Raw genomic sequence first — 26554 nt, 5'->3', positions numbered from 1 at the left:
TCTGTGAGCTCCTGTATGTGTCTGTGTCATATTGTTTAAAGATGAAGTCTAAAAGGGTTTGAATTGTGTATAAGGGGTAGTTAGATAGTGTCTAACATAACTGCATAACAAAACGGTGAAAATAAGGAGTTTTGGGCGGTGTCAGACCTGAGGTGCGTTGGCCGAAAGTGGTCCTGTCAGGGGTTAATACCGGGCCTCAGGGGAAATTTGTGAGAGAGAAGGGGAAAAAAAGAATTATTAAAATAAGAATTAATAAATAAAATAAAAACATTGTGGGATTGAATAAGGTTAACTTGAAGGGGCTTAATTAGGTGGATTAGTACTCATGGAGTTATTAAGAGATAGTACTAATTAAAAGTAAGTAAGTAAAAATTTGCATTGCTGTGAATGGGGAATATATGTACTAAGGGGGGCGTCTGTTCGATGACTAATCCTGAGGGGGTGAGTGTATTTATGATTACGCTCATCTGGTGAGCGGCGACCAATCTGTGATCGGTCCTTGCTTGTTCTTGTGCCATGCTTGTATGGAGCAGTCAGATTGGCCATTCTTGTAGCGGAGTTGATTGACGCCTGCTGATTGTTGGTCATCCGCCCCTTTAGAGAGGGAGAAGTTGAGAATTGCACAGACCCCGGTTGGGTTGTCTTGTTGAGAGGAATTAGTTATTGTAAATGCGTCCTGAAGGCATGCAGGAAAGGAACAATTAAATGTGGTAAGTAAGGGATAAAAATAAGTTGATAATTAGTCATTAAAAAAGAGCCATAGATGAAAGAGGAGATTTTGATGAAGAAAGATTCAAAATTGCTGTGTGCTTTTGTTCCTTAAATTGGGATATTTTTCTTTTAATTTAATTTGACAAGAGTACATATAGTAGGAAAATGATTGGTGACCAACGTAAATTATTTATTACACAATTACACAATTTCTACTCTAGGTTTAATTGGCAATAAAAAATAAATTATTAAACTGCAGGCAAATATGTGGAGTTCTGATGATTGTTAAGGTGATTTAAAAAGTAATAATAACTTCAGAAGGAAGGTGTTATAACATTTCTTAAGGGCTAAAGGGATCTTTGTAAGAACACAGATTTGTCCATTGTTGTAGTTTTTGCATGTATAAGTCACATAGTATTAATTTCATTCAACAAGGAGGTAGTAAAGTTAAACAACTTTAAGTTATGAAAATGCACTTCTAACTTTTGATTTATTGATGCATTAAGTGTTGGACTGAGGAATGGCATTTGAGAATATTTTTGGTTATTATTTGTTAATAACTCCAGGTATAGATAATGTACTGCTGGGTCTGAGTGATAATCAATGATGAGTGATACTGTGAAACACAGTAAGGGAGTGAATTTCACGTTAAGAAATAAGGACATTTTCATGCGTAATATGCTACTTAACTACATAAGGTAGATGTCGGAGCTCCAGTAGTTAGTTGTATGTTTGAATGTGAATCAGTCATTAATGAGACTGTTAAAAAGGGATAGATAGGCAGATAAATTGAAGATGAAGAAGAAGAAAGGTCAGCAGAAGGTGCGTGTGCAAGGTACCATAAATTCATACCATAAATACTTACGTTAATAGTCCCTCTATGGGAGGGGGGTGAAATGAGACTGATAAAATAAATGAATAAGAAGAAACAGTATGTTGAAATTTAAATTATATTTGAGTTAAATAAAAGAAAAGTGAGGAATTAGGATGAAAGAGTGTGGGGAAAATAATGATAGATGATAAAGAAGAAGAAGAAGAGGTAGTAAGTTATTTCGGAAATAGAGGAAAAGGTCGAAGTAACAAAAGAAGAAGTTATGAAAACAATAGGAAGACCTGTAAGTAGTCCACAAGAAATGAAGATGTTTGATGGAAGTGTAACATTAGAGGACATTGGATTAGAAATAATAATAATAGGAGTTGAAAAAACACAGATAACCGGTAAAGGACGACCGTGTTAGTGATGTATAGGTAAAATATGATTTTTATGGAAAATTGAAACTGTTAAGAAATAATAAATTGATTGAGAAATTAAAAGATAAAAAAATGAAGGTATGCGTGGGTTTTCTCCGGGTACTCCGGTTTCCTCATTCAGTTCAATTAACCTGACATGCATGTCAGGTTAATTGAACTCTCCAAGTTGTCCATAAGATTGTGATTGTGAGTGTGGATGGTTGTTCGTCTCTGTGTGCCCTGCGATTGGCTGGCAAGCCAGCTGGGATAGGCTCCAGCGCCCCCCGCGACCCTTGTGAGGAAAAGCAGTAAAGAAAATGGATGGATGGAAGAATGAAGGTATTGAAGTTTAGCGTGGACAGCCAAAAGGGAGGGGCATTGAGGCCTGATCCTGTACTTTGACTCTCCTCCTCCACTTACTGTGGACAGGAATTTAGCAATAGTCCACCCCCTATGAGAGATTTATAATAGAATTACCAAATGGGGAAGGCCTTTTTACTCAAATGATAGACGCTTTTATGTGAAATTGCAATGACTTCCTAACAGAAAAACCAATTACGTACTCGATAAGACTATGGATTATTTACTATTACTTTGACAGGTAGTGATTTAAACGCTTATTGACAGATTGGAGATAAATGTTTTAAAAAGTTTTATTACTGTGATGTTTGCATGTATTAACAGACTTGACAGTGATTCTTGCAGATTCTAATTGGAACAACACAAAATTGAGTAAGAGACCTGAAGTGAAGGAGTGGAATTTGACTGTTCAAAATTCAGATGAGTCTATAAATTATGCTAGACATGCTGAGAGTGTAGTGTGAAATAAAAAAAAAGCAAATAATGTGGGAAAGAAATAAGAAAAAAGACATGTTGGTGTGATAAAGAAGGTATGAGAATGTTTGACATATTAGTGAAATTGTAAGTAGAGCAGAAAGACAGGTTAGAGGGTAAGGATAATGCTGGACAAACTAAGAAGTTGTTTGAATTAATGATGTAATGTATAACAGTTATGGTAGAAGGAAACAGTAAGTGTTGAGATGGTAAGAGTCTGCGTCAGATTAGATGAGATTAGGAAAAGAGAAGAAATTACAGTTTTGTTTTGTTTTTATTCTAAACTGTACAGGAAGAGCTGTTTAACCTGCTTCCTGTTTAATTCTGGATAAAAGTCATTCTGATGTTGGTTTAATGACAGCATGTAAGCAAGTGGAAATCAGAATAAAGAAGTGAATATTACCTATGCTAAAGACAATTTATTGAAATAAGATGCAGAAGTCGAGATGAATTAGACTAGTGATTAAGGATTTGCTAAAGGCAGGAGTGTTGATTGAAAGTACTAAATTTATTAACTAGATACACATTATTAGATAATTTGGAGCGTGTAAAATGGCTTCTTATAGTTAAACCGACCGCCTCTCTTTCATTTGTAGACAAAACATACCCTCTGGGTACTTTTCCATGAGCGATGGCGAAAACAGAGTCAGGGGTGCGTGTTCGAAACAGATTCTGTTCTCAAGGACCAAATGTGTTTTCCCACAGAGAAGGAACTTCTAGACCAAATAATATGTCCCAGCTTAAGGTCAAATTATACTGAGTTCAACACTACTTGCTTTACACGTCTATAAAACCTTTCAACATGGTTAATATAAAGAATTAAGATGTTAATAATGTATAACAATGGTTAATATATGAAAATAAAGAATTTAAATGTTAACAATATCTAACAGTAGACAGTATTTTGATTCTGTATGTGTAACCGTAGTGAATAAATGCATGTTTTTTTTTTAAATCTAGTCCAGTCTCAATCGTGCTTGTATCCGAGTGGCTTAGTAATTATTTTAGTAATACAAAGAACCACAAACTTTGAATGTGGCTACTTCAAATAATGAATAAATAAATGAAAATTTTGATTTTATTCGTCGTGTTTCTCCAAACTGAAAGTAAACAGAAAGTGGTGCCCCTATAGGCGATTGAGGGAATTACGACTTCCTCAAGCGCTGATCAAATTACTAATTCGTCCAAAAGACAACATCAATTATCGCTACACCCTCTCGAGCAATTCTAAATTGCTTGGGTACATTTGAAAGTCAGATTTTGACTTGCAAGAAAATGAATTGAACTATGAGAAAAAGGAAACAAAACTTTAATTTACTAAAAATTGAGAATATTGAAAATAAGGTTATGTTACACTTTAGTGCAACAAGGGTGTTAATTAGGTTATTTTTTAACTCTTCAGTGGTTATTATGAAGACCCAACGAGAAAAGAAGCAATCTTGTCAGCCCTAAGATTTGAAACAAAACACTAAATGATATCTTAAACCCATGGGTGGTATTGTGACCCTTTGTGAGCTTTTGTTGTTTTTGATTATGCTATTTTAAAATAAAATAACACCCACGGGTTGATTTTGGGGTTGTGCAATTATTGCAGGAGTTGGGGCGGTAATTATGCTAAGATAACAATGCCACTTATGAAATTGAATTGACACACCAATGACAATGTCTGACAAATTTTAATGGATAGCTGAATGTGAAAACCGGAATTAAATTGAACAATGGCAGTATTGGCTGTATTCAAATATTAGAAAGCCATTTGAACAGACAGCTGATTGCTGATATGGTTACGACCTCATTATTTAGAAAACATGAAGTAGAACTTAAATAATTGATATGCATGGTGGCTTTTTTATAACTACATATAACTTTGGAAAATGTATTACATTAAACTTAGCTACATGTAGTATAATACAATTAGTTTTAAAATGCCTGACTGTGAGCAGACCTAAAAATTCTGCCCATCCAAGAACTACAGTCTTCTTTCACAAATTAGGGCCCAAGCAGCGACGGCTACAAGGCCCCTATTGTTTTTGCAATTATGCAGTTGTTTTTTTAATCTTGCTGATTTTGTGGAATTTTTGTAAAACCGTGTAATTTTTAAGAAAAAATAAAGGATGTTAACCCAGTGATACACGCAAGAACACTGTAGTGCACCAATTAGAAAAATTAAAACTACTGTGAAAATTAAGGTTATTAATAATTAATTATGGGCGGCACGTGGTTGACTGGTTAGCACGTCCGCCTCCCAGTGCAGAGGACGTGTAATCGAGTCCGGGCTTCGGCTTTCCTGGGTGGAGTTTGCATGTTCTCCCCGTGCTCGCGTGGGTTTTCTCCGGGTGCTCCGGTTTCCTCCCACATTCCAAAGACATGCATGTCAGGTTAATTGAACACTCGAAATTGTCCATAAGTGTGATTGTGAGTGTGGATGGTTGTTTGTCTCTCTGTGCCCTGCGATTTGCTGGCAACCAGTTCAGGGTGTACCCCCCCTACTGCCTGAAGCCAGCTGGGATAGGCTCCAGCGACCCTTGTGAGGACTAAGCGGTTAAGAAAATGGATGGATGGATGGAATAATTAATTATATGTAGTGAAAGTTTGTTTAAGTGGATAGTAACTGAGTTGTGAGCCATAAATGTCTCAACAGGGGGATATGATGAACATGTTAACAACATATAATTTTTTGATGTTTTCAATTTTTTATGTTTGTAGAAGTTTTGTTTTAAAATGAGTTGAAATTGTACCAGCAAAACACCGTATGCACATTATTATTATGGCAAAAGCATTGTGTAAATATATCAGGTTTTTGTATGGCATACAATCATGATCGGACTGGAAATGAGCAGTGCATTGTCACAACTACCGCAACGTGAGCATTCGTCATTGCTCGGCTTCGCTCGACTTCACTGAATGAAAGTCACTTTTTATGTCACTTTGTTAATAAAAAGAAAGAAAAAGAAGAGGAATAAATAAATGACCAAGGCATGAAAATTATGGTCAGATAGTTTGGAAAATTGTAAAAGGGACAGGGCAGTTTAGTCTGTTTGAAATGTTGTGTGGTAAACTATTTAATTTGCCTATAGTAAATAACCTGTTAAGTCGAGCAGATGAAATAAATTGATTTAAGTAACTGAGGAGATTGTTAAATGACGAGGAAGTGAAAGTTTAATCAAATGCCAGACGACACACTGTATCTGCAGGGAGGCCAACCTCCCATCAAGGGTTGTGACTGGGTTTTGACCAAAGGTCCAGCCCAAGGCGGGAAGGTCCTTGTAAGTGTTGTTGATGACCCCGAAGGCTGTGAAGATCGCTGAACGACCCTCCTGATTCACCTATCGCACGGCACAACAGGTACCATTGACTAACAGCTTGTCTGGTTGCGGAGCAAAGCCTGACTGAGAGAAGGGGAAAACAAGCAGCTTGTCTAGCTGTGGAGAAAAGTCTGACCAAGTCAGTCAGTGAAGAGGATGGGAGCACATTCAGTCTGCTCCCCAACAAGGTTCCGCAACCGCTGTGAAGTCCATGGCCTGTCCATTGTGCTGGAAGTATCAGAAGGGACAAATCAAAGAGACATCGAGTCCCTTTCCTGAATCAAACAGAGGGTAAGATGCGATCGGACTCATTCAGGGCTTTCTTTTGTTTTTATTTTTGTTTTTGGGGCCATCTTGAGGGGGAGGAGAGACAGCTGGCTGAACTAACGCTGAATATTACATACAGAAACATTGGACAATATACACACATTAGAACAACAACATATTGATTGCACTTGAAAGACAACACTTTTGATAATATTGTGATGATGATTATTTCACTAATATGGTTTTCATGATGGAAAAAAATATATATTATGTTATGCTCTATGATGGTAATATTTTGCCTATGTAACAAATACATGGTATTGGTATGTTTTAAATGACCCTACTGTCGAAAATCTAATTGAAGTGACCGATAGGTGATATGTGAATTTGAGCAAATATGTGATAAAAAAGGGGGAAATGTTAGATAAATGCATCTTAATTGTCCCATATTTAGTATTTTATTAATTGCAAAGCTGTCATTCAACATTGTGAATTCATTTAACAATGTGACATGTGCGAGTTTGAGTCGACGGCAGTCACAGTGCTTCGTCACAAGAAAGGAACTGTGCCCTCATCACAAGACAAGAGGCCGGAACATTTCTATGGTTGAAAAGCTTTTAGTGTTAAGGAATGTTAATATTTGCATTGTTGCCTGTGTAATTACTTTCTGTAACTGTTTGCCACATTACTGCAACGTACGTCCACAAACACCTCAGAGCAGTAATGTCCTTGTGGTAGGTCAACCCAATAAAAAGAGAAAGAATGACAGAATGTGTCAGAATGGGCAGGAGACTGTGATCTGCACATCTCTGTTCATTCTCCTGGCCAGTAATAAGAATATATATCTCTTGTCTTCCTTCTGTGTCTGTTTTTTAAATGTTTTCGGTTGAATAAACCTGACACCTTACCTGTTGTGGTGTGTTGGCATCAGTGGATGATAAATGCTATGTTAATGCTAGCTTTAGTTCAGTGCTGAGTTTTACATTGGGCATATTGTTACGGACTACTAAGTGGTCCTTGCGTGCGTTGTTTAACGTCAGGCACGTTGTTGAACAGCTAAGGGGGGGTTCTTGTGCCAATATTTAATATAATTTAATATTTAAGTAGTCACGGTAGTTACAATTGTGCGATAATCTCTTTCCTAATTCCACTATGGTTCGTAGTACTGTATTTATTTATTTTTTGCTGCCACTGGCACACGAGAGGGCTATGCTAGTGTTAGCATCGGGTGGAATGTAAACAGCTGTTAGAACCACAGCCGTTAACTCTCTGGGCAGATAGAACGGTCTACACACAACTGACACTGCTCCCAGGTCTGGGCAGCAGTGGGTGTAAATAACTGGTGTATGGAGCACCTTTGGGAGTATTCATGATCGGACTGGAAATGAGCAGTGCATTGTCTCAACTACCGCAACGTGAGCATTCGTCATTGCTCGGCTTCGCTCGACTTCACTTGGCTACCTGTTTTCAAGGTATGTTTGGCTTAGCTTGCTTTGCTTGGGTGTTCAAACTCCGAAAATGAGTTCAAACTCCGAGGCATTTTTTTACTCCAATTATTTGGTTGAAGTCCGAATTGTATGAGTTCCAAGACGTTCAAATATATATATATATAGATATAGATAGATAGATAGATAGATAGATAGATAGATAGATAGATAGATAGATAGATAGATAGATAGATAGATAGATAGAGAGAGTCAGAGTGGATGAGTAGCACTGACCCACCTTGACCACCTGCAGGCGGTTCGACAGGAAGTCTTTGATCCAGGAGTACATGTGGGGGGTGAATTCCAGTCCAGTCAGCTTCTCTCACAGGATGTTGGGGATGCTGTAATCCGCAAACAGCAGTCTAAGGTAGGTGTCCGGGTGCTCCAGATGGTTTAGGGCTGTGTGGAGAACAGTTTAGATGGTATCCTCGTACACCGGTTTGCCCTGTAGGCAAATTGGTGACGGTCAAAGTTCCCTGGAAGGTTGGACTTGAGGTGCTGGAGAACGCGCCTCTCAAAGCACTTCATCACCACAGACGTCAGTGCCATAGGCCTGTAGTCTCCGAAGTTTGTGATGATGGATTTATTGGGCACCAGGATGATGGTAGCTACCTTTAAACAGGACGGGATCACAGCCTGAGAGAGGCAGGAGTTGAAGAGCTCGGTCAGAACGTCTGCCAGCTGATCAGTACAACCACGAAGGACTCAGTACACCGTCCGGGCCAGCAGCTTTTTAGGGTTGACTGCCAACAATGCTCGTCTCACCTGGCGTTGCTGGAAAGACAGAGCATGTGGGCTGATGGGTCGTTGGCCGGACTTTGAGGCAGCAGCAACAAAAGGTGACTCGAAGCAAGTGAAGAAGTGGTTGAGTTCTTCCACTAGAAATGAACCAGTATGGGTAACAGCAGCTGGCGAGGTGCCCCTGTAGCTGGTCAGATGGTGGATCCCTTGCCACACGTGCCAAGCATTGTTGTCCTCGAAGTGGGACTCAATCTTCTTCTTGTACTCCACTTTAGCTGCTCCGATTCCTCTCCTGAGGTCAGATCTGGCTGTGCTGTACAGAGGTCTGTCCCCCGCCTTGAAGGCTGTGTTTCTAGTCCTCAGGAGTGACTTAACCACAGAGGTCATCCCAGATTTCCTATTTGGATACACACAGATACGCTTGTTCACTGTAACGGTGTCTGTGCAGTGCTTGATGTAGGATAGGACAGAGTCGGTGTGTTGCTGGAGGTCTGGGTGGTCGAAAATACTCCCCTCGTTTAGTAAAATCCTACGGAGGAGCGCCAAAGACGTTAAAAGACGTTAAAAGACGTTAAAAGACGTTCACCAAGTTTTTTTGGGTTTTTTTTGGAAACGGGTGGAGGAAAGCCTTGGCCAGCTGTGCTGAAAGTATCAAGCAGATCTAGTTAGTATAATGACTATTTTTGGCCCCTAGATGGCAGCGATGACTCTCTTTGGACAAGATCGGGTAGGCGTCAGTAGTAGAAGACGTGAGGCGGAGTAGAGTGTTGAGGGGACAATGGCTGAGAAAGCGAAAATGGCGACCGGTGGCAAGCAGCTCACGCTTGATCGTTTTTTTCAAAGAAGAGAAGCATCAACGAGTGCTAAAGAGCACATTGATGACAACGATGATGATGATGGTGACTCCGAGGTTGACGCCGAAGTTGGAAGCGTTGACGCAGCGGCTATGATCACGTCATAAAGCCTCACCGGCTAGCGATGCTTACGCCGGAAAACGCGCAGCACAACCTAGCACTTCTGCTCAGGCGGACAACGAAGAGTGCCCCGAGTCCAATGCATATTCATCGGAGGAGTGGGTACAGTCTGATCACGGAGAAGACACTGGTTATGGACTACGATATGGATAGAGCGGATAAGATGGATCAGAACATCTCTTACCACCCGGTATAGGAACAGAAGGACATGAGGAAGCCAGACGTAACACCACCATAACGTCACTGTATCATGATCCTGAGAGTAGACTTGATGGCAACATGGCCAAACACACACTGCAGTATATACTTGCTATTCCCCGGAAAAAAAAGCCAGCAAAAAAGTGTAGCGTCTGCAATCGCAGTGAAACTAATCTGTTGTGCAAATCCTGCTGCGTCCCCTTGCACGCAAGGGAGTGTTACAAAAAGAAAAACTGTATTTGAAACATCCACGCAATTGTAAATAGTACCACGGTTGCACACATTTGTAAATAGTTTGCCAAATTGTTTTGTCAAATTGTGACACTGTTGAATGTAAATAAACGTATTTTGCTATCAAAAAACACTTTTTCATTGTTGGTGGTAGTGTTTTACAGAAGTAAAGCACTGTTTAGGTGTTTGTGGCATCATTCATGGGAAAAAAAAGGTCAAATTCACTAGAGTGCATGAAATAATATCGTTTCACAAAAAGCTTGATTTCTCCGTATTTTGTTTCAAAACAGAGCATTTGGGTGAAACTAACCAATTTCTATTGTTGATTACTGAAAAACGGAATAAGGTAGAAACAAACTTTTTTTCTGATGAAAGATGAGAGTCCAATCTTTCATTTAGTAGTATGTGTGTTTCCATAGTCCAAACACAAAATTTTCTGTGGACCTTGAAAAATCAGTCAAAATGCTTAAATCGGTTGGCACCCACGGCATCCCTTTTCTGAAAATGTCTGGCAGTCAAAGAGTTAAAGACTTAAGCCATACTGCATTGTAGAGAATGAGGGCTTTCAAGACATGATAAAAACATTAGCGACCCGATACGAGGTGCAACTAGACTCCTGTCAGTGAATTGTTTTAAAAACCAGGGTATTGAACGAGTTACACACAGGCAAAAACCTAAGCATGTGTTGAGTGGAACACAGCAATAAAATGCCAGCCCTCGTTACTAATAATGGAATATGACAGGTGATTCAGGTGAAGTTCAACAAATTTTTCACAAGAACCTTTAAGCATTAGTATACAGGAACTGACACTGTCTCACAAAAGAAAAGAATAATAAAAGAAATAGAAAGTAACTGAGGTGTAACTGTTTTCAGTGAATTAGTTTAAATTTAGTAAGATGGCACCTTGAAAAAGATATTTGTTAGTAGTTAGTGGAGTATTTTATTTTCATGTTAAAACAGCATTTTAAAAGGCAGTTTGTTACTAATTTGGTCTGTAACATGTCGGAACATTACATTAGCAAAAATGTTGCTCACTGTTTTCCAAAATAAAAGCAGTTGTTTGGAAACAAGCAAATAACAAGATTTTGATCATTTTAAATTAAACAAGATATTCAAATGATTAATGGATTAACAAAAAAAACGTACATTAACTCTTTCACTGCCACTGACGTTAAAAGACGTCAAGTAAAAACCTACGGAGGGCCGCCAATGACGTTAAAAGACGTCATCGAATTTTATTTTTTTTTTTTTTTTTTGAAACAGGTGGAGGAAAGCCTTCCCCAGCTGTGTTGAAAGTTTCAAGCAGGTCTAGTGAGCCTAATGACTATTTTTGGCCCCTAGATGGCAGCAATGACTCTCTTTTGACAAGATTGGGTAGCCAGCAGAAGACGTGAGGCGAGGCTAGAGTGTTGAGGGGACAATGGCTGAAGAAGCCATAATGGCGACCGGTTGCAAGCAGCTCACGGTCGAGCCGTTTTTTTCAAAGACGAAAAGCATCGACCAACGCTATAAAGAGCACATTGATGACGACGATGATGATCATCGATGATGATGATGGTGACTCCGAGGTTGACGGCGAAGTTGGAAGTGTTGACGCGGCGGCTATGACGACGTCATAAAAGGTTCACGGGCTAGCGATGCCAACACCGGACAACGCGGCGCACAACCGAGCACGCTCAGGCGGACGTTCAATCGGACGACGAAGAGTGCCCCGAGTCCAATGCATATTCATCGGAGGAGTGGGTACAGTCTGCTACTTGCTATTCCCCGGAAAAAAAGGCCGTCTGCACGCGAAACGGACAATGGAAAGTGAAAGTAATCTGTTGTGCAAACCCTGCTCCCTCTCCTTGCACGCAGGAGAGCGTTACAAAAAGAAAAACTGTATTTGAAACATCCACATAATTGTAAATAGTACCACAGTTGCACACATTTGTAAATAGTTTGCGAAATTGTTTTGTCAAATTGTTACACTGTTGAACGGAAATAAACGTATTTTCCAAACTAAAAACACTTTTTCATTGTTGATGGTGTATTACAGAAGTAAAGCACTATTTAGGTGTTTGTGGCATCATTCATGGACAAAAAGAAGTGTACAATTCACTAGAGTGCATGAAATAACATCGTTTCACAAAAAGCTCTTTTTCTCCGCTTTTTGTTTCAAAACAGAGCATTTCGGTGAAACTAACCATTTTCTATTGTTGATTACTGAAGAACGGAATCAGGTAGAAATAAACTTTTTTTGCTGATAAAAGATGAGAGTCCAATCTTTCATTTGGTAGTATGTGTGTTTCCATAGTCCAAACACAACATTTTCTGTGGACCTTGAAAGATCAGTCAAAATGCTTAAATCGGCTGGCACTGGCGACATCCCGTTTCTGAAAATGTCTGGCAGTGAAAGAGTTAATTTGACAATTGATTAATTGTTAAGTAAACAAATAATCGTTCCACCACTACACCGCATCGAACCGAATCGTTACATTTTAGTAAGTTCTCGAAAATAAAGCTCTTGTGAAAAATGTATTTACTGGTTTAATAATAGCCCTTTGAGTAACTCATAGATGTGCAAAAAATGAGGGTTCATAAAACTCACCATAAAAAAGGTTTTTGGGTTAGTTTTGTAAAAAATAAAAATAAACAAATAAATTAATTTTTAAAAAAAAATTGACTTCATTTTTTTCTCCTTAATAAAATGCTGAGGTATCGGATCGGAACTCGGTATTGACCGATCTCAAAATGAGGTGACTCGGGTCCAAAAAAGTGTGAGCAGGACATCCCTAATTATTATTATAATTATCAGTTTTACTTATTTAAATCTTACCTGGGACAAAGCTTCCCTGTACCACCTCCTTATATGCCCACCAGCCTTCATGAATTTTTGGTGGATTTTGCTGAGCTGCGAGGTAAAAAGAACACAAAATTAGAGAGCACAGTCTTGCTCAAAATCGATTCATACAAAGACATCTTGACAAGGGAGATGGATCACCTAGTGAACACGTACAGATTTTTTCATTGGCAAAGTCATTTATTTCTGATATCTTAGAAGGGACAGTAAAATGAAAAATCAACTTTTTTGAGCTTTTAGCCATGTTAAAATGCTAATTCACTGAAGTGTTTTTTTCCTTCATTCACCCCTCTATGAGAAATTCTAGGTGATTCTGCTCTCCAAGCACCAGCCCCTCCCAACCTAAGAAAACAAGCAGGTGCTCACTTTATGACGTCATTAGGTGCGGACCCACCCCCGCAACCCCTATGCGGACTAAACACTCGCCCATTTTCTCTGAGCCTTCCATACTCGTAGGATAATGATAAAAGTAGCCATTATCAGTAAACATTCTGTCCAAATGAAATTCAAAGCAATTCCTTCACATTTGCAATAACAAAGTGCAATGTCAATTGGCAGTCCGCAGTATAGAGCAGTGCTGCGGTCCCCTGTCCGTGTCCCCGCCCCCTATTTTTTTAATGCACCACATACACTCACTGACATGCCTGGGAGGCGGGTGGATCGGAGCGTGGGGATATCATTTCCCTCTGCTCCGGTTCACCTGCTCCCAATTTTAATGCACCACACACTTGTATATACACTGGGTGGGGTCACATTCAAGGTTTAGGGGTAGAGTTCGCCAGTCGGTGAGTTGGCGAACTCAGTAACAAGGTTAGCTTTCACTAAGAACGCTGGAGTGACGACCGGGGCCTTTCCCCGCTGGGCCTGGGGTTCGGGGGTGCCGCCCGTCCCCCGGCGCCCCCATCTCCCCTTCTGCCCCCGGTGTTCCGTCCCTCCACGCGGTGGGGGGTGGGGTGGGCACGGGTTGCGACTCGTTGTGCTTCTTTTTTTTCTCCTCCTCCTTTCCTCTAACCTCTCTGCTCCCCTCCTCTTCCACGATTTATTGATGCTGGGACCCGTTTTGTTTCAAATGTTTTTTTCAAGAATTGATGGCTTGTAAACGCAGAGATCTAGCAGCCCGTGAAATTTAGAGTCCATTTTAAAAAATCGGCTTAAAACCTATCTGTATGTTTTGTGGGCGTTGCGCGAAGCAGCCGGCTCGGACGACGTCATGAGAGGGGCGCGGGGGTAGAGGCGAAGTTTTACTGAACCGAGCGTTTGACTTCCGGGTAAGAAAAATAGCCATCAAAATAACTCATATTTCATAAGAAATTGCATCGTGATTGTATCAAAGGTAAGATTTCATCATTATATGCATAGTTAACTGTGGAAGGGCTTAAAATATCATGGTAGTCCCTTTTAAAGGCAAAATTTGACGCCCCATCTTCGTCATGTAGTATTTCAAAAACTCAAGATTTTTTTTCTCCCAGTTGTTGTCCCAGCTCTTGAGATGCATGCCAAGTTTTGAAGTCAATTGGATGAAAACTGATGGACAATTTTGGCTGCAAAAATGAGCCAAAATTGGACCTTCAAAAATTCATAGCTCACTTCCTGTACAGTGTAACTACTGTACTCTAAATTAATAATAATGTGAATATTTATTTAAAATACATAACGTATATTGTTTGAATTGCATAATAATCAGGTTACCTATACATGATAAGTATACTGCTATGTGAAAAACACTTATTTCCATTTTTTGTGTGCATTTTTTACATTTTTTTTGTTTTGGGGATGAAATTGAATGTAGACGTCCCAAGTTTTTTTTTTTTTTTTTTAGGTAGTTATACTTTATTAATACTAAATAGTACATAGACCTGAAGATTATGCATTTCAAATAAATGGGCTTTATTAGACTAATGAATATGCATCAGAAAAGTTTTATTTGGTAGGTTTGTGTTAAAATAATCTCAAAATATATATATATAATTTAATTTGAAAAAAGTTCACGGGAATTCGTTATGTAAACAAAAATATATAAATCTTAAATTAGGCTTGAAATATTTCTGCGAGTGACTCAAAATAACACTACATTTTTTAAACTCAATTTATCACTACATAATTTGCTGTGCAGCATCACAAATAAAACATATAACTATTGTGACTACATGAGTAGCAGATAAACATAAATTCTGTGTCGGGCGTGGGATTCGTATGCTCTGCTGAACTGGAGATCCGACTTCAGGAAGAGAGGTGCAATTCAAACTCAAATGTAAAAAATCCTACATTCCTATGTGTAACTTAAACGCACCAGTATACTTGGCTCCCCAAATGAAAACGGAACATAATCTCATGTATTACCGGTTATTTCGACAAAAATGGGGTTGACGGCTCGTGATCAAGATTAATCTGATTGGGATCCGACAACACCACCCCCTCACCAACCTCATTTCGTCCCCTCTATCATCTGCGCCGTCGAGAGCTGATTTTAGCATCCGTACTAGATTTGAACTGCAGTCAGGCCAGCACTAATGCACACATACATTGCATGGTATTCTTGTCAATGGATGGGCAGGCCTTTATTTATTTTTTCGATATGTATACTTATAGGTATTTCAATATCCCCTCAATAATTATCTTAGTGCACCTAGTGCGTTCATTTCATCATGAAGAGCAGGAGTAGACCACGAATACATGAATGACTCACCTGATACGCAGGCAATAAAACTGGCTGGAAAAATAATTAATAATCCCCCAAATATGTCCATCGTTTATCTTCAATCCACGGTCATTAGAAATATCTCAGACGTTCTCCTCCAAGGCTGAATCGTGCTAGACACCTCATCCGAGATATTCATCACCATATGAAGTAAGTAGGTCATCAAAAGCCGTGATAAACGTGACGCTCAGTCAGCATTAAAATAAATAACAAATATAGGAGAATTACAAGCAAAAAAACAAAGATCACGGACCCACTGTTCACGGTAGCACATCAATCCAGTTGATGCCGATTGAACAACGTGAAGGCAGAAAAACCTTAGCGATGGGAGGATCATATTCTATCAAGTTCAATTGTCGTGTTTTCATCCGTTGAATCTTCCCTGAAGCAAAACACCAACGTCAAGTATGGATAAACAACCTCTGTACTTCCTATTAATGTTGTCAAAATAAAAGACTGTTACCTACATTTCTGTGGTGCCTACAGAAATATAGTATGCTAAAAAATCATTTTAACTAAAAAGGAGGGAACATACCGAACATGGATATTTTTTTCCAGGTATTTCTAAGTAACTGGAGACTGCCACAGGGTGGCGCGCTTGCTCAATTTAACTCAGAGCCGGGTTTTTTAACTTTATTAATTTACAATCAAAGCTCAGGTACATCAAACGAGCAACTTTCAAACGTGAACATACAAAAAAATGCTAGTATTTATATACTTATATGTTACACTCAACACAAGCAGAAATAGTTTCTTGTTTCTACTTGTTTTCTTACAATATCTAATTGACAAAATATAAACCCTGAGTTCGTTAATGAAAGTTTAAAAAAAAAAGGGAAAAAAAGAAAGGCTAAATTCCCTAAATGTACACTTATGTATGTGAAAATTTTGCCTAAATAATTAATACATTTACCAAAAATACATTTTCTTTGTTTTTTCCATTACTTTCAACAAAACCAAAAATAACATTCTTCCAAAATAAAACAAAATCTTTGTCAATATAAAAAAACAGCCTAGACCAGAAAAATTTCACTTGCTAACATTAACACAATAAGTAAACCATAGTTTCCGGAGAATTACAGCTGAAGCTACAGCATACATCAATGTTTTTCTTAAATCTTTATATAAGTAGAGTAAATGCGATGAATTATTTTCAATGAAACTTATTTAATCTTATTTGTTATCAAATAACAAATAGGCAATAACCAGGCTTTCTTAGAAATAATATCATCCACAAGACAAGACCAATGTGAAACGACTCTGGGTAATACGGTAATCTTTCTCTGAAAAAGCATTTTTATTTTGTTTTTACCAGAAGATTTTGAAAAACATTCTTTACCTACAAATGTTTATTTCTTTTTTTGCACCCACTCAAACAAACACGCACAACAAAATGGTCTTGCAGCGAACCCACGTCAACCTGCATCAGAGGTAAGTGACAATTCCAGTGCGCCACCTGGAGGCCGCCCTACCTACAAATGTATAGCCTGGAAATCCAGACTCAGCCGCCCTATCAGTCGCATTTGAGGCGGGGCAAACCTGAGCTAACAGACAGTGGAATAAACCAATGAGCGAAGAACGGACGTGACGTCAGAAAAGCGACTCGTTGGTATTGTTTTTTTTTTTTTTTTACGGAGACGAAGTAAAAATCCAACATGGCTACCAGCCGAAGAGAGACGTGTAGCTGGTTCCAGTCGTTAGACTAGGATATTTTACTTTATTTATTTATTTATTTATTTTAATTTTACTGGAATAAAAAAAAAGCAAAGATTAGTCTATCTACTCTTCAGAAAAGTAAATCCAAAGGAGGTCCAGAGGCACCAAATTTTATGCACTACTATATAGCTAACCAGCTACAATATCTCATTCTATGGGCACAACCCAACAGAGATACTAATTGTTGGCTGGAACTAGAACAGAAGGATTGTAATAACCTCAACCTTTTAGATTTACTTTTTATTACATCCATTAAGCGACACAATTGTTTTAAAAACCCAATGATTTCCGCCACCCTGACCTATACCTTTTTCTCAGCCCCTTGTGTTACCAAACCAACCACCTCGTTCAAAACATTCATGAGGATGTTGACGTTTTATCATGGCCGATGAATCAGCAGGGCAAATTTACATACGAAGTATACTTAGGTTGGATTTATTTCAGATTCAAGACATTTTAATATAGTGCAATGGTTGGATTTTATTTAATTTTAGAAAAGGCACTTGCTGAAACAATGTGACGTTTGGAGGTGTAATAGAACACGAAAGGCAACTGTCATATGACATCCTGATTCTGAGACAGATTTAGGAACACGATTCGAATCACAAGTTCCGCTTGGGTTCCAGTACATACCAAAACGCAGTTTAAATTTTGCCATCACTACCTTTTAGTGCTTTTGTTTTTGTAAACAAACTGGTTAAACGCTCATTGTGCTTTGTCTGCTTCTTGGGGTCCTTTACTCATTTGTCAATTTGTGGCAGGCTCAATGAGTCAAGTAATCTCTTTATTAACCAAAAATGTATTCTTTTTTTTTAAAGATATTATGAATGATAGGCTTAAAATTCAAAGAACTTCTAATTTTTTGATTCTTGGTAATTACAATTCCTAGATACAGTGGTACCATGGAGTTTGGACATAGTTCGTTCCTGTAAAGTGTTCAAAGTCCGAATTGTTCACCCTACAAAACATTTTTTCCCATAGGAAATAATGTAAATGCAATTAATCCGTTCCCAAGCTCCAAAAACAGAACATTCCCATTTTAATTTCTATTGATGTTTTTTTACATTTACAGTACAGTACAGTATTTAAACAATTAAAATACCTTACTTTTTTTGTTGTGGTGTGATGGCATCAGTGGATGATAAATGCTATGTTAATGCTAGCTTAAGTTCAGTGCTGAGTTTGTGTATTTTACATTGCGCATATTGTTAGACTACTAAGCGGTCCTTGCGTGCGTTGTTTAACATCAGGCACGTTGTTGAACAGCTAAGGGGGGTCTTTGTGCCAGTATTTACAAAAGTAGTCACTGTAGTTACAACTGCGCGATAATCTCCTTCCTAATTCCACTGTGGTTCGTAGCACTGTATGTTTTTCTTTGCTGCCACTGGCACTGTTGTCTTTCTTTTAGGCCCATGGCAAAGTAAATTGTCGTGGAAGAATCAAAAGCACCTCCGGGAGTATTCACAATCTGACTGGAAATGAGCAGTGCATCGTCTCAACTACCGCAACGTGAGCATTCGGCATTGCTCAGCTTCGCTCGGCTTCACTCGGCTACCCGTTTTCAAGGTGCGTTCGGCTTAGCTTGCTTTGCTTGGGCATTCGAACTCTGTGGCATTTTTTACTCAGATTTTTTGGTTGAAGTCCGAATTGTATGAGTTCCGAGACTTTCAAACTCAGAAGTTCCACTGTATTTTTTTTTTTTTTTATTGGAATACCATGAAGCACAGATTTGGAACATTCCTTAAACACTGTTGATAGTTTGGCCAACTCTGTTTCAGAGCTACTACGCTGTGATTGGTCAACTGCTGCTCACATGACATATGGACGCCATATCACATATGGACCCTGCTGCTGGGCGGCAACGTCCAACGGCCAGGGAGCGATATTTTGATGCATTGGTTCACTGGAGACCCACAGAGGAGGAAATTGTAAAAACAATTGGAAAAAAAGTGAAAGTCAAATGAGAGGATTGGAAAGCAAATAACACTTCATTCTTGTGCAAAGTAAAGTAAAATAACACGATTTGAAGTAGGTGGGACTGCACAGTGCAGTATTAGACCTTTTATAAAGAGTTATAATTGAAAATAAAAATATAATAGATTTTAATTATAAGCCTGTACAAAGTGAATGGACTTCAAATAAAATCATTATCGATTTTAACTCTTGTAAAGTGGCCCAAAATCTGGAAATTAGTTATTGTGGGTTTTGTGTTGTAAATAAAAGTTCTAAATATAGTCCATGCACAATTGAAAGCCATTGATAAAAAGATAATATGACATTTGGTTGTCAGTGTAGCACTATGGAAAAAGTGAATACAGCGAAATAGTTGCCCAGCCCCCCCACCAAGCCCCCCACCCCACCCCCCATTAACGCCCCCCTCCTCCCCTAATTGTATTTTCATTTATGTTTAAAGGTCATTTTCTACTGAGAGAACGGTTTAGTGTGTATTTGATATCAAAGTGCAATATACGTTTTCGCCAGCAGATGGTGCTTAGAAGCTTGGGTATCAGAGAGCAGTGTAGCAGCGGTCGAGGTAGTGGGTGATGAAGAAGGTATATTAAAAATCCATACTTTTGCGTGTCCAATAAATCAAATTATGGGATAAGAAATGAACAGAGTTCCTGCGCAGGATGATTTATTCCGGAGATCTCCGTTACATCATTGAATCAAACTCCAACAGTTTCAGATCAATAATGCTACTCCTCTTTCGAAGAGCCCACACTTTATTACAATCAAATCGCCAGAACAGTGTCTCCAACACCGCCCCTCATGAATAAGTAAATGTGTTATATAATGGAAAAATACAGGTTGAAAAACAGAGTTCTCAGCACACAGATACAGCTGTATTCGTCTCTAGTCAAAATATACTTTCAAGGCACTTCTCAGTACTTTCTCCCATAACAAAATCTCACAAACAAGTTGAACTCAACAGCTCCTAATGTAACATAGTTATATGAGTGTGCGCTCTCTCTCACGAACAGAAATGTGTTTTCGCACAAAACGCTGAGAAGGAACTTTTTTAGACTAAATAATATGACCCATCTTAAGGCCAGACCATACGAGGCCGACATCATCTGCTCTTGTCTTATAGGTTAATATGAAGAATTAAAATGTTCATAATGTGTAACAATAGTTGATATATGAAATTAGGTATTAAAAATTTTATAATATCTTTCAGTGATGACGCAAGATATTGGCTGTGTCCGAATGTCCACACTTATCCCCTAACCCTTCGTTCAGTGCAGTGCATAAAAGAGCCAAACTGAAACTAAACTACTAGCTCGATATTATAGTGCCAGTATCGATCCAATCTCGATAATGACTTAGTATAGATAATATTGATATTTGGATCGATCCGCCCATCACTAGAATATATGGCACTGGCCTCAACCACACAGGAATGTCTGTACTTAGACCAGTTGCTAAGCGGTATTGACAATTAGAAATACATCCCAACAATTGTGCATGATAACAATTAGGCGACAGTTGTTCTTGCAAAGAATGCTGTCTACAGACAAGAGATGTAAACACATGGACATAAAATAACATTTTATCAGGTCTACTCTGAATGATGGGAGAGTAACTTTGATAATTGTCCTACTGATTACATGGTTGCTGATATAATATATGACAAAGCCAGTAAATAAGTTGAAACTTAGGAGGGCTGAAGGTATTATTTTTGGAGTTTGAAATGTGTAAGACAGAGGTCCACATTCATTCTATATATTTTTTTCTTTTCTTTTCTTTTTTCAAATTACAACAACCTGAGTACAAGTGGGGGTGTTAACTTCTGACTGGCCATGCACATTTTATTTGAAAAACCCTTGTTTTTATTGGTGATTTTATTTTGTCTACCTTGTATATATTTTTAATCTCCCTGACGTGTTTTGTGTTCGAGTTGTCTATAATGTTTGTATTGTATTTTTTTAAACATATTTTGTATACTGTTTGTTGTTCGAATACAGTTTTTTTTTTAAATATATAGACTAGTCTACATTTTGAACCGTGTCATTCGACAAGAATGACACGTCGAATGTATGTATTAATGTATGTATGTATGTAATTATGTATATATAACTGGTTAGATCATAACCCATACACGCCTAGGCAAGCCCTTGAAGCCACAGGGCGGCCATTTTACCCCTCCCATCTGGGTGTGTCAGGGCATGGTGGTCATGGTGGAGGGTATGTGCTTCTTTGAAGACCCCCTTTTCCTTTTATTGCTCAGTTCCTTAGATCCCAATATTAGATTTGCCAGAGGCATCTTTTGTTGAATTACAGGTAGGCCTATAATTCTTAAAAAAAGAAAAAACATATAGGCTGCAAGTTTCCTCCTGTAAACATCAGCAAGCATATAATTTATACATGTATTTCAGGCAAGTTGTAAAATGTCGGAAGTCCTCTTGTTTATGTTTAACACATAAATCGTCGTCCTATAAATATTTCTTGAGAGTGGCAATATGGCAGCCTCGCGGCTTCAAAAGTCTATCAGATCAGTGAACAATAACTACAATACGTCATGCATGTCGGACCCCGAGCATAGCTATCCGCTCCGTTTGCCGGAGCCGGTCACCCACGCAAAGTCACCGCTCGATCAATACAAAATGTGCAAGAGGTTAGAAGACCAACAATTTTTCTTTCATTCGTTGAAAAATGAAGCTACTGTCAACAACAAAAAATAAGTCCACCCTCGTTGGGGATCGTTTAAATGCACGAAATCTGCCCTTGGCCGCCGGATGCCTGAAATGAATCATGACGAGTCTCCGCCCTTGCTTTACTCCCATAAATGGGATTTAATTTAAGATTAATTGGGTAAAACCGTTTTTGAGCAATCCTACATCTATCTGGAATTTTATACCTCATTGTGTTTTTTCTCAAGTTGGAGGTCTTGAGTTTTTACTTTTATGTGACTGCAAGATTGAAAAAAATCCCTTAGCTTTATCCATCTTGCACAGGCAAATATCTGTTGGCTTGGTCTTTGATTTACAAGCACAATTTGTCTCCCCATAAATGCTTTATTTGGAATGGCCGTCATATCTTGCAAGAATAGATCTTTATTTTGTCCAAATTGGTTTAGTAATAACATCATTCTGGTTAGCCAATTACTCAATAATGAAGGTTCACTTATGAACTATATATACTATAGCCTTCCTGTTACACCTAAGGAGTTCGCTGCGGTTATGGATGCTATTCCATATGGAATTTTGATTCTTTTGAGAGGGGTGGGAAGAAACGTCTCTTTGCCTAAATTAGACCCCAAGGTAACTTCAATAAGAAACTTTTGTCTAAGTAGTAAATACTTCTGTGATATAAAAAAAAAAGAAGTAATATACGCTCTTTGTTTCAAATATATATTTCTACGACTCCGTATGTGGTTTCTTACTGGTCTGATTTCGGAACAAAAAATTGGTCTCTTTCATACAAATATATTTTAACAAATAAAGTAAGGGACATTATACGCAATTATAGATAGGTAATATCCTGTCAAAAATGATCTTCTTAGGTTCAAGAAAGACATTTGTGTTGATTGTGAAATATCCCCTGTCTGGTCCACCTGTTCTGGCATTGTCCTGATACCAACAGATTCAGGAATGATGTGTCTCGTTTTATTTTTGATCATCATATTGACTCTAATTTATGTATTTTCTGGAAAAATGTACCGTTTGGTTTCTGTAATAATGATAAAGAACAAAAAAATTAAAACAAATCCAATTAACTTGATAATTATTTTGGCAAAATTTCATAAACACAAATCCAAAGTTAGTCATTCAAAACCTCTGTTTTTAGTTTTTGAAATGGAAACCAAACAATACATTAATACTGTATTGAGATCTATCAATAAGAAAGCGATGAGAACTTTGGGTTTATGCTAATTAAAAAAAAAAGTTTTAAATTTAAATATCCCCCTGACTTCTTTGTTTGTTTGTTTTTCTGTATTAATAACTTGTTTGTGTAGTAACCACGATTTGTTTGTGTATTCTGTTTAAAATTGTACAATAAAGTTATGTGGGGGAGAAAAAAGTCTCCGCCCCTCTGCGCATTAAGAGCGGCCACGCGAGCCTAGGCGGTCTTTTAGCTTTCTATCGCAGCATTTGAAGGGTGTAATCCTCCAGGACCATCATTACGGTAACGAAACGTCATTTAATTCCTAAATAATCTGTTTGTAAGAATTGTAGGTGATCCGTATTTGATGTTTTTGGTACAACATTTTCTCTGCTTAACATTTAAAGCCTGTAAAACCGCCTAAATGCCCACATCAGGAGACGTTTTATGAACTAGGCCGCTGGCTATTTTCCAACTCCTGTTCTTTACAATCGTACAGATTGTCTGGGGAAATTACTAAAACTATTGTCAAAATGATGACGTTTGAAAAATTCGTCATGTCTGCATCCGAATTGTGCTTGAAATTACATGCTAACAATTTCAGGGAGTCTAGTCGGTATGTTTGAGGTAATTTATCTTCATTAACTTGTAATTATAAGTACGTTTTATATACCTGCATGCATAATATGGAATACATTTTTGATGTACATTTCTTTATAAAAATGTCAGATGCCATTGATTTTTCAGTTAGGTAGTTAGGCAGATATGTGCGTTTGTTGCATGAATCTTCCAATTTTGTAGGTGATAAATCCACTTTTTGTGGTGTTTTGAGCGAATCATCCCAAATCATCACTGGATATTGATCATCTGTAAATTCTTTTAGACAGCAAGTACAACTCGTCAAATAAATTTTGGGGTATTCTGGAGTCTGCCATGCTTAATTTAAATTTCCCCTTTTTTCATTATTTTCTTTTCTTGTGATTTTCAAACGTTTTCCCATTGTGGTGTTGCTCAAAAACGTTTCAAGGTTGATTAGACCTGGGAGTAGGGCTGCCAAGATTAGTTTGGATGCAATGTCTGCAACACACATGCACAGTAATGATCATCCAGTTAATCCGCGACGTAAACAAAATCATTATGGGTATTAGAGTGTCATGGCTAACCTGTGTTGGTAACAGAGTCAGAAACTTAAGGCACATTTCACCCAAAATACTTAATACAATGTAAACCTCCCTTTCATGGCACCCCGTCAGTAATAAAGCAGCATTTAAAAAATATTGCTGTGGCTGATCTGATAGCATTTCTGGCATAGTGATAGTCATGTCTGGAAACTAGCATTAGCACCATGATGTTCTGTTTGGTACGCTAATGTATAATAAGGTATTTTATGGATTTTGGAGTCTTTAGTCTGCAAACTCGCATTTGCTACCAAAAACGTATAAATATGTTCCATTTTAAATATTACCCTGCTCCCAAAGATGTATTTATGTTTTTTTATGCTAGAGCATACGGAAGGCTTTGATACGGCCTCTCAACTGCAGAGAACGGTTGAAGAAATGGTAGTTATTACAAAAATGGTATAGTATGAGAGATCTACCAGGGCCGTGTTGGAAAAAGCTCATTTACCCACAGTTTTAAACAGATTTGTGAACAATGATGAAACTTAGCTATATTCTAATGCTAATTGCTGCAAAACGGAAATGGATAGAAATGTATTTTTTTTCTGATGAAAGAAGAGACTCTAATACATGTTTTTGTAGCAATAGAACACAATATTCTGTGGGCCTTGCAAAATCAGTCAAAATCCAGTAATGCAGCAGGAAGTGAAGGGGGTTGCTTCTGTGAAAATGGCTGGGAGTGAATGAGTTCATAACCAAAACAGTTTTTGTATGCCACTGAACGCTTTGACATCGAACACTCTCCCTCACGGAAGTCTTTCTCTCTTTCCACTCGTAAGCCGAGTCGCAGGGGTGGCACATCCAGGTCTAGAAAGTAAAAAGCTTGCCACAGTTTGGCTTTAGCCCCAGGTCTTAGCGAGCTAGCTCCCATGGTGCTCGTTTACCTGCTAGGGAGCTAGCTAGCTAGCTAGCATCAGGGGCTAAAGCCAAACTGTGGCAGGAATTTTACTTTCTGGACCTGGATTTGCCACCTATGCCGAGTTGTGATCACGCCCAGTGTGATGAATCAATCACAATCATCATCAATGAACTTGGACATCGCAAGACTTAATAGAAGACAACAGCTTTGCCACTAGCTCTCAACGGCAACACTTAATAGTTCAGTATATGCAGCACTAATTTATCGTGTTAAAAAATAAGTTCCTCCTAATGTTTAAGGTTTTCTTTCTTTTTTTGATTTCTAGTGCATACCACATTTTGTTTGTGTAGATCAATTTGCTACTTTTAAATTATGCATACTACGTTTTGGATAAAGGTTAAATAAAACAAAATAAAAAACAATTCCAAGTGTTTATTTTAGTTGTGTTCAGCACAGTGTCTTTTCCTAATTTTACTCATCTGATTTCACTACCTTCTGTATTTATAAAAAACAAAACTTTGTCCCCAAGAAGAGTGAAATACGTTTATAAGTATATATTTTTGTGTGTATATATATATATATATATATATATATATATATATATATATATATATATATTTTTTTTTTTTTTTTTTTTTAATTATAAGTTTTTTATATATATATATATATATATTTTTTTGTGTGTGTGTGTGGGGGGGGGGGTGAAATAGGCTTTAGTACAGACGTGGGCAATCTCGGTCCTCGAGGGCCGGAGTCCTGCAGGTTTTGGAGGTTTCTCACTTCCAACACAAGCTGATTCCAATCAACAGGATCGTTATCAAGCTTATGCAGAGCTTGCTGATGAGCTGATCATATATCAGCTGTGTTGGAGAAGGGCAACATGCAAAACCTGCAGGACTTCGGCCCTCGATGCCCACCTCTGCTTTAGTACGTTACCCCAAGTTGCTCTATCCTTTATAAACATGTAAGCCTCACACTCTTGCCCTTCCTTTATAGTGCGCCCCCTTGTGATCTGATGGATAAGTCTCATCTTTGTATTAGCCGCAGGGTCGAATGCAAGTGAAGAAAGTAGCGGTTTATTGTCCAGAAATTACTGTACTAAAGTAATTCAAAATGATGGTTTTAAATGTTGTTGCAATATGCTGCTATTTACATATGTTCCGATTAGTCGACTAATCGCGACTACTGTTGGGGATTTTGAACGAATGAACGTTACATGCGGCATTTAAAAAATAAATAAATAAATAAAATTTAAATAGATTTTCTTGAAAACTTCTTGGGTGGTAGCCAGTTTACTTGGGTGGCAGACCCAAGTATTAATATGGTGTGGGAAAAACTGGATTTGTTTGTGGCAGACTGGCAGCCCTACCTGGGAGATGCTTGTTTTTTGTGTGTGTGTTTTTTTTGTGTCAGAAATTCCACATTGTTTATTTTAACACAACCTTCAAGATGCATTTTA

General features: G+C 38.2%; 2 protein-coding genes across 8 annotated transcripts in view; one reads left to right on the top strand and one right to left on the bottom strand.

Annotated features, from left to right (window-relative positions):
• The window catches only part of LOC144038250 (carbonic anhydrase-related protein 10-like), a 101290-nt gene extending 85189 nt beyond the window's left edge, over positions 1-16101 (bottom strand). Inside the window, exons 1-3 of one of the 7 annotated variants that reach the window (XM_077550578.1) lie at positions 15987-16101; positions 15773-15901; positions 12798-12872 (exon numbers count right to left, since the gene is read on the bottom strand). Coding sequence is in view for 3 of the 7 variants with exons in the window: in XM_077550575.1 (XP_077406701.1) it covers positions 12798-12872; positions 15508-15568 (136 nt within the window). In the remaining 4 variants the exon portion in view is untranslated. Of the gene's footprint in view, positions 1-12797; positions 12873-15507; positions 15948-15986 lie in introns of those variants that run through there. The other 6 variants (XM_077550575.1, XM_077550576.1, XR_013289191.1 and 3 more) reach the window with 6 other exon arrangements.
• A 7158-nt stretch (positions 16102-23259) lies between these two features.
• Positions 23260-26554, top strand: part of LOC144038318 (nucleoside diphosphate kinase A2-like) — a 12089-nt gene continuing 8794 nt past the window's right edge. The window contains exon 1 of the mRNA XM_077550732.1: positions 23260-23361. The gene's annotated coding sequence lies outside the window, so the exon portion shown is untranslated. The remainder of the gene's footprint in view (positions 23362-26554) is intronic.

This window comes from Vanacampus margaritifer, chromosome 18 (genome assembly GCF_051991255.1).
Source record: "Vanacampus margaritifer isolate UIUO_Vmar chromosome 18, RoL_Vmar_1.0, whole genome shotgun sequence".
Lineage (NCBI taxonomy): Eukaryota > Metazoa > Chordata > Actinopteri > Syngnathiformes > Syngnathidae > Vanacampus > Vanacampus margaritifer.
This window is presented reverse-complemented; position numbering and strand designations above follow the sequence as displayed.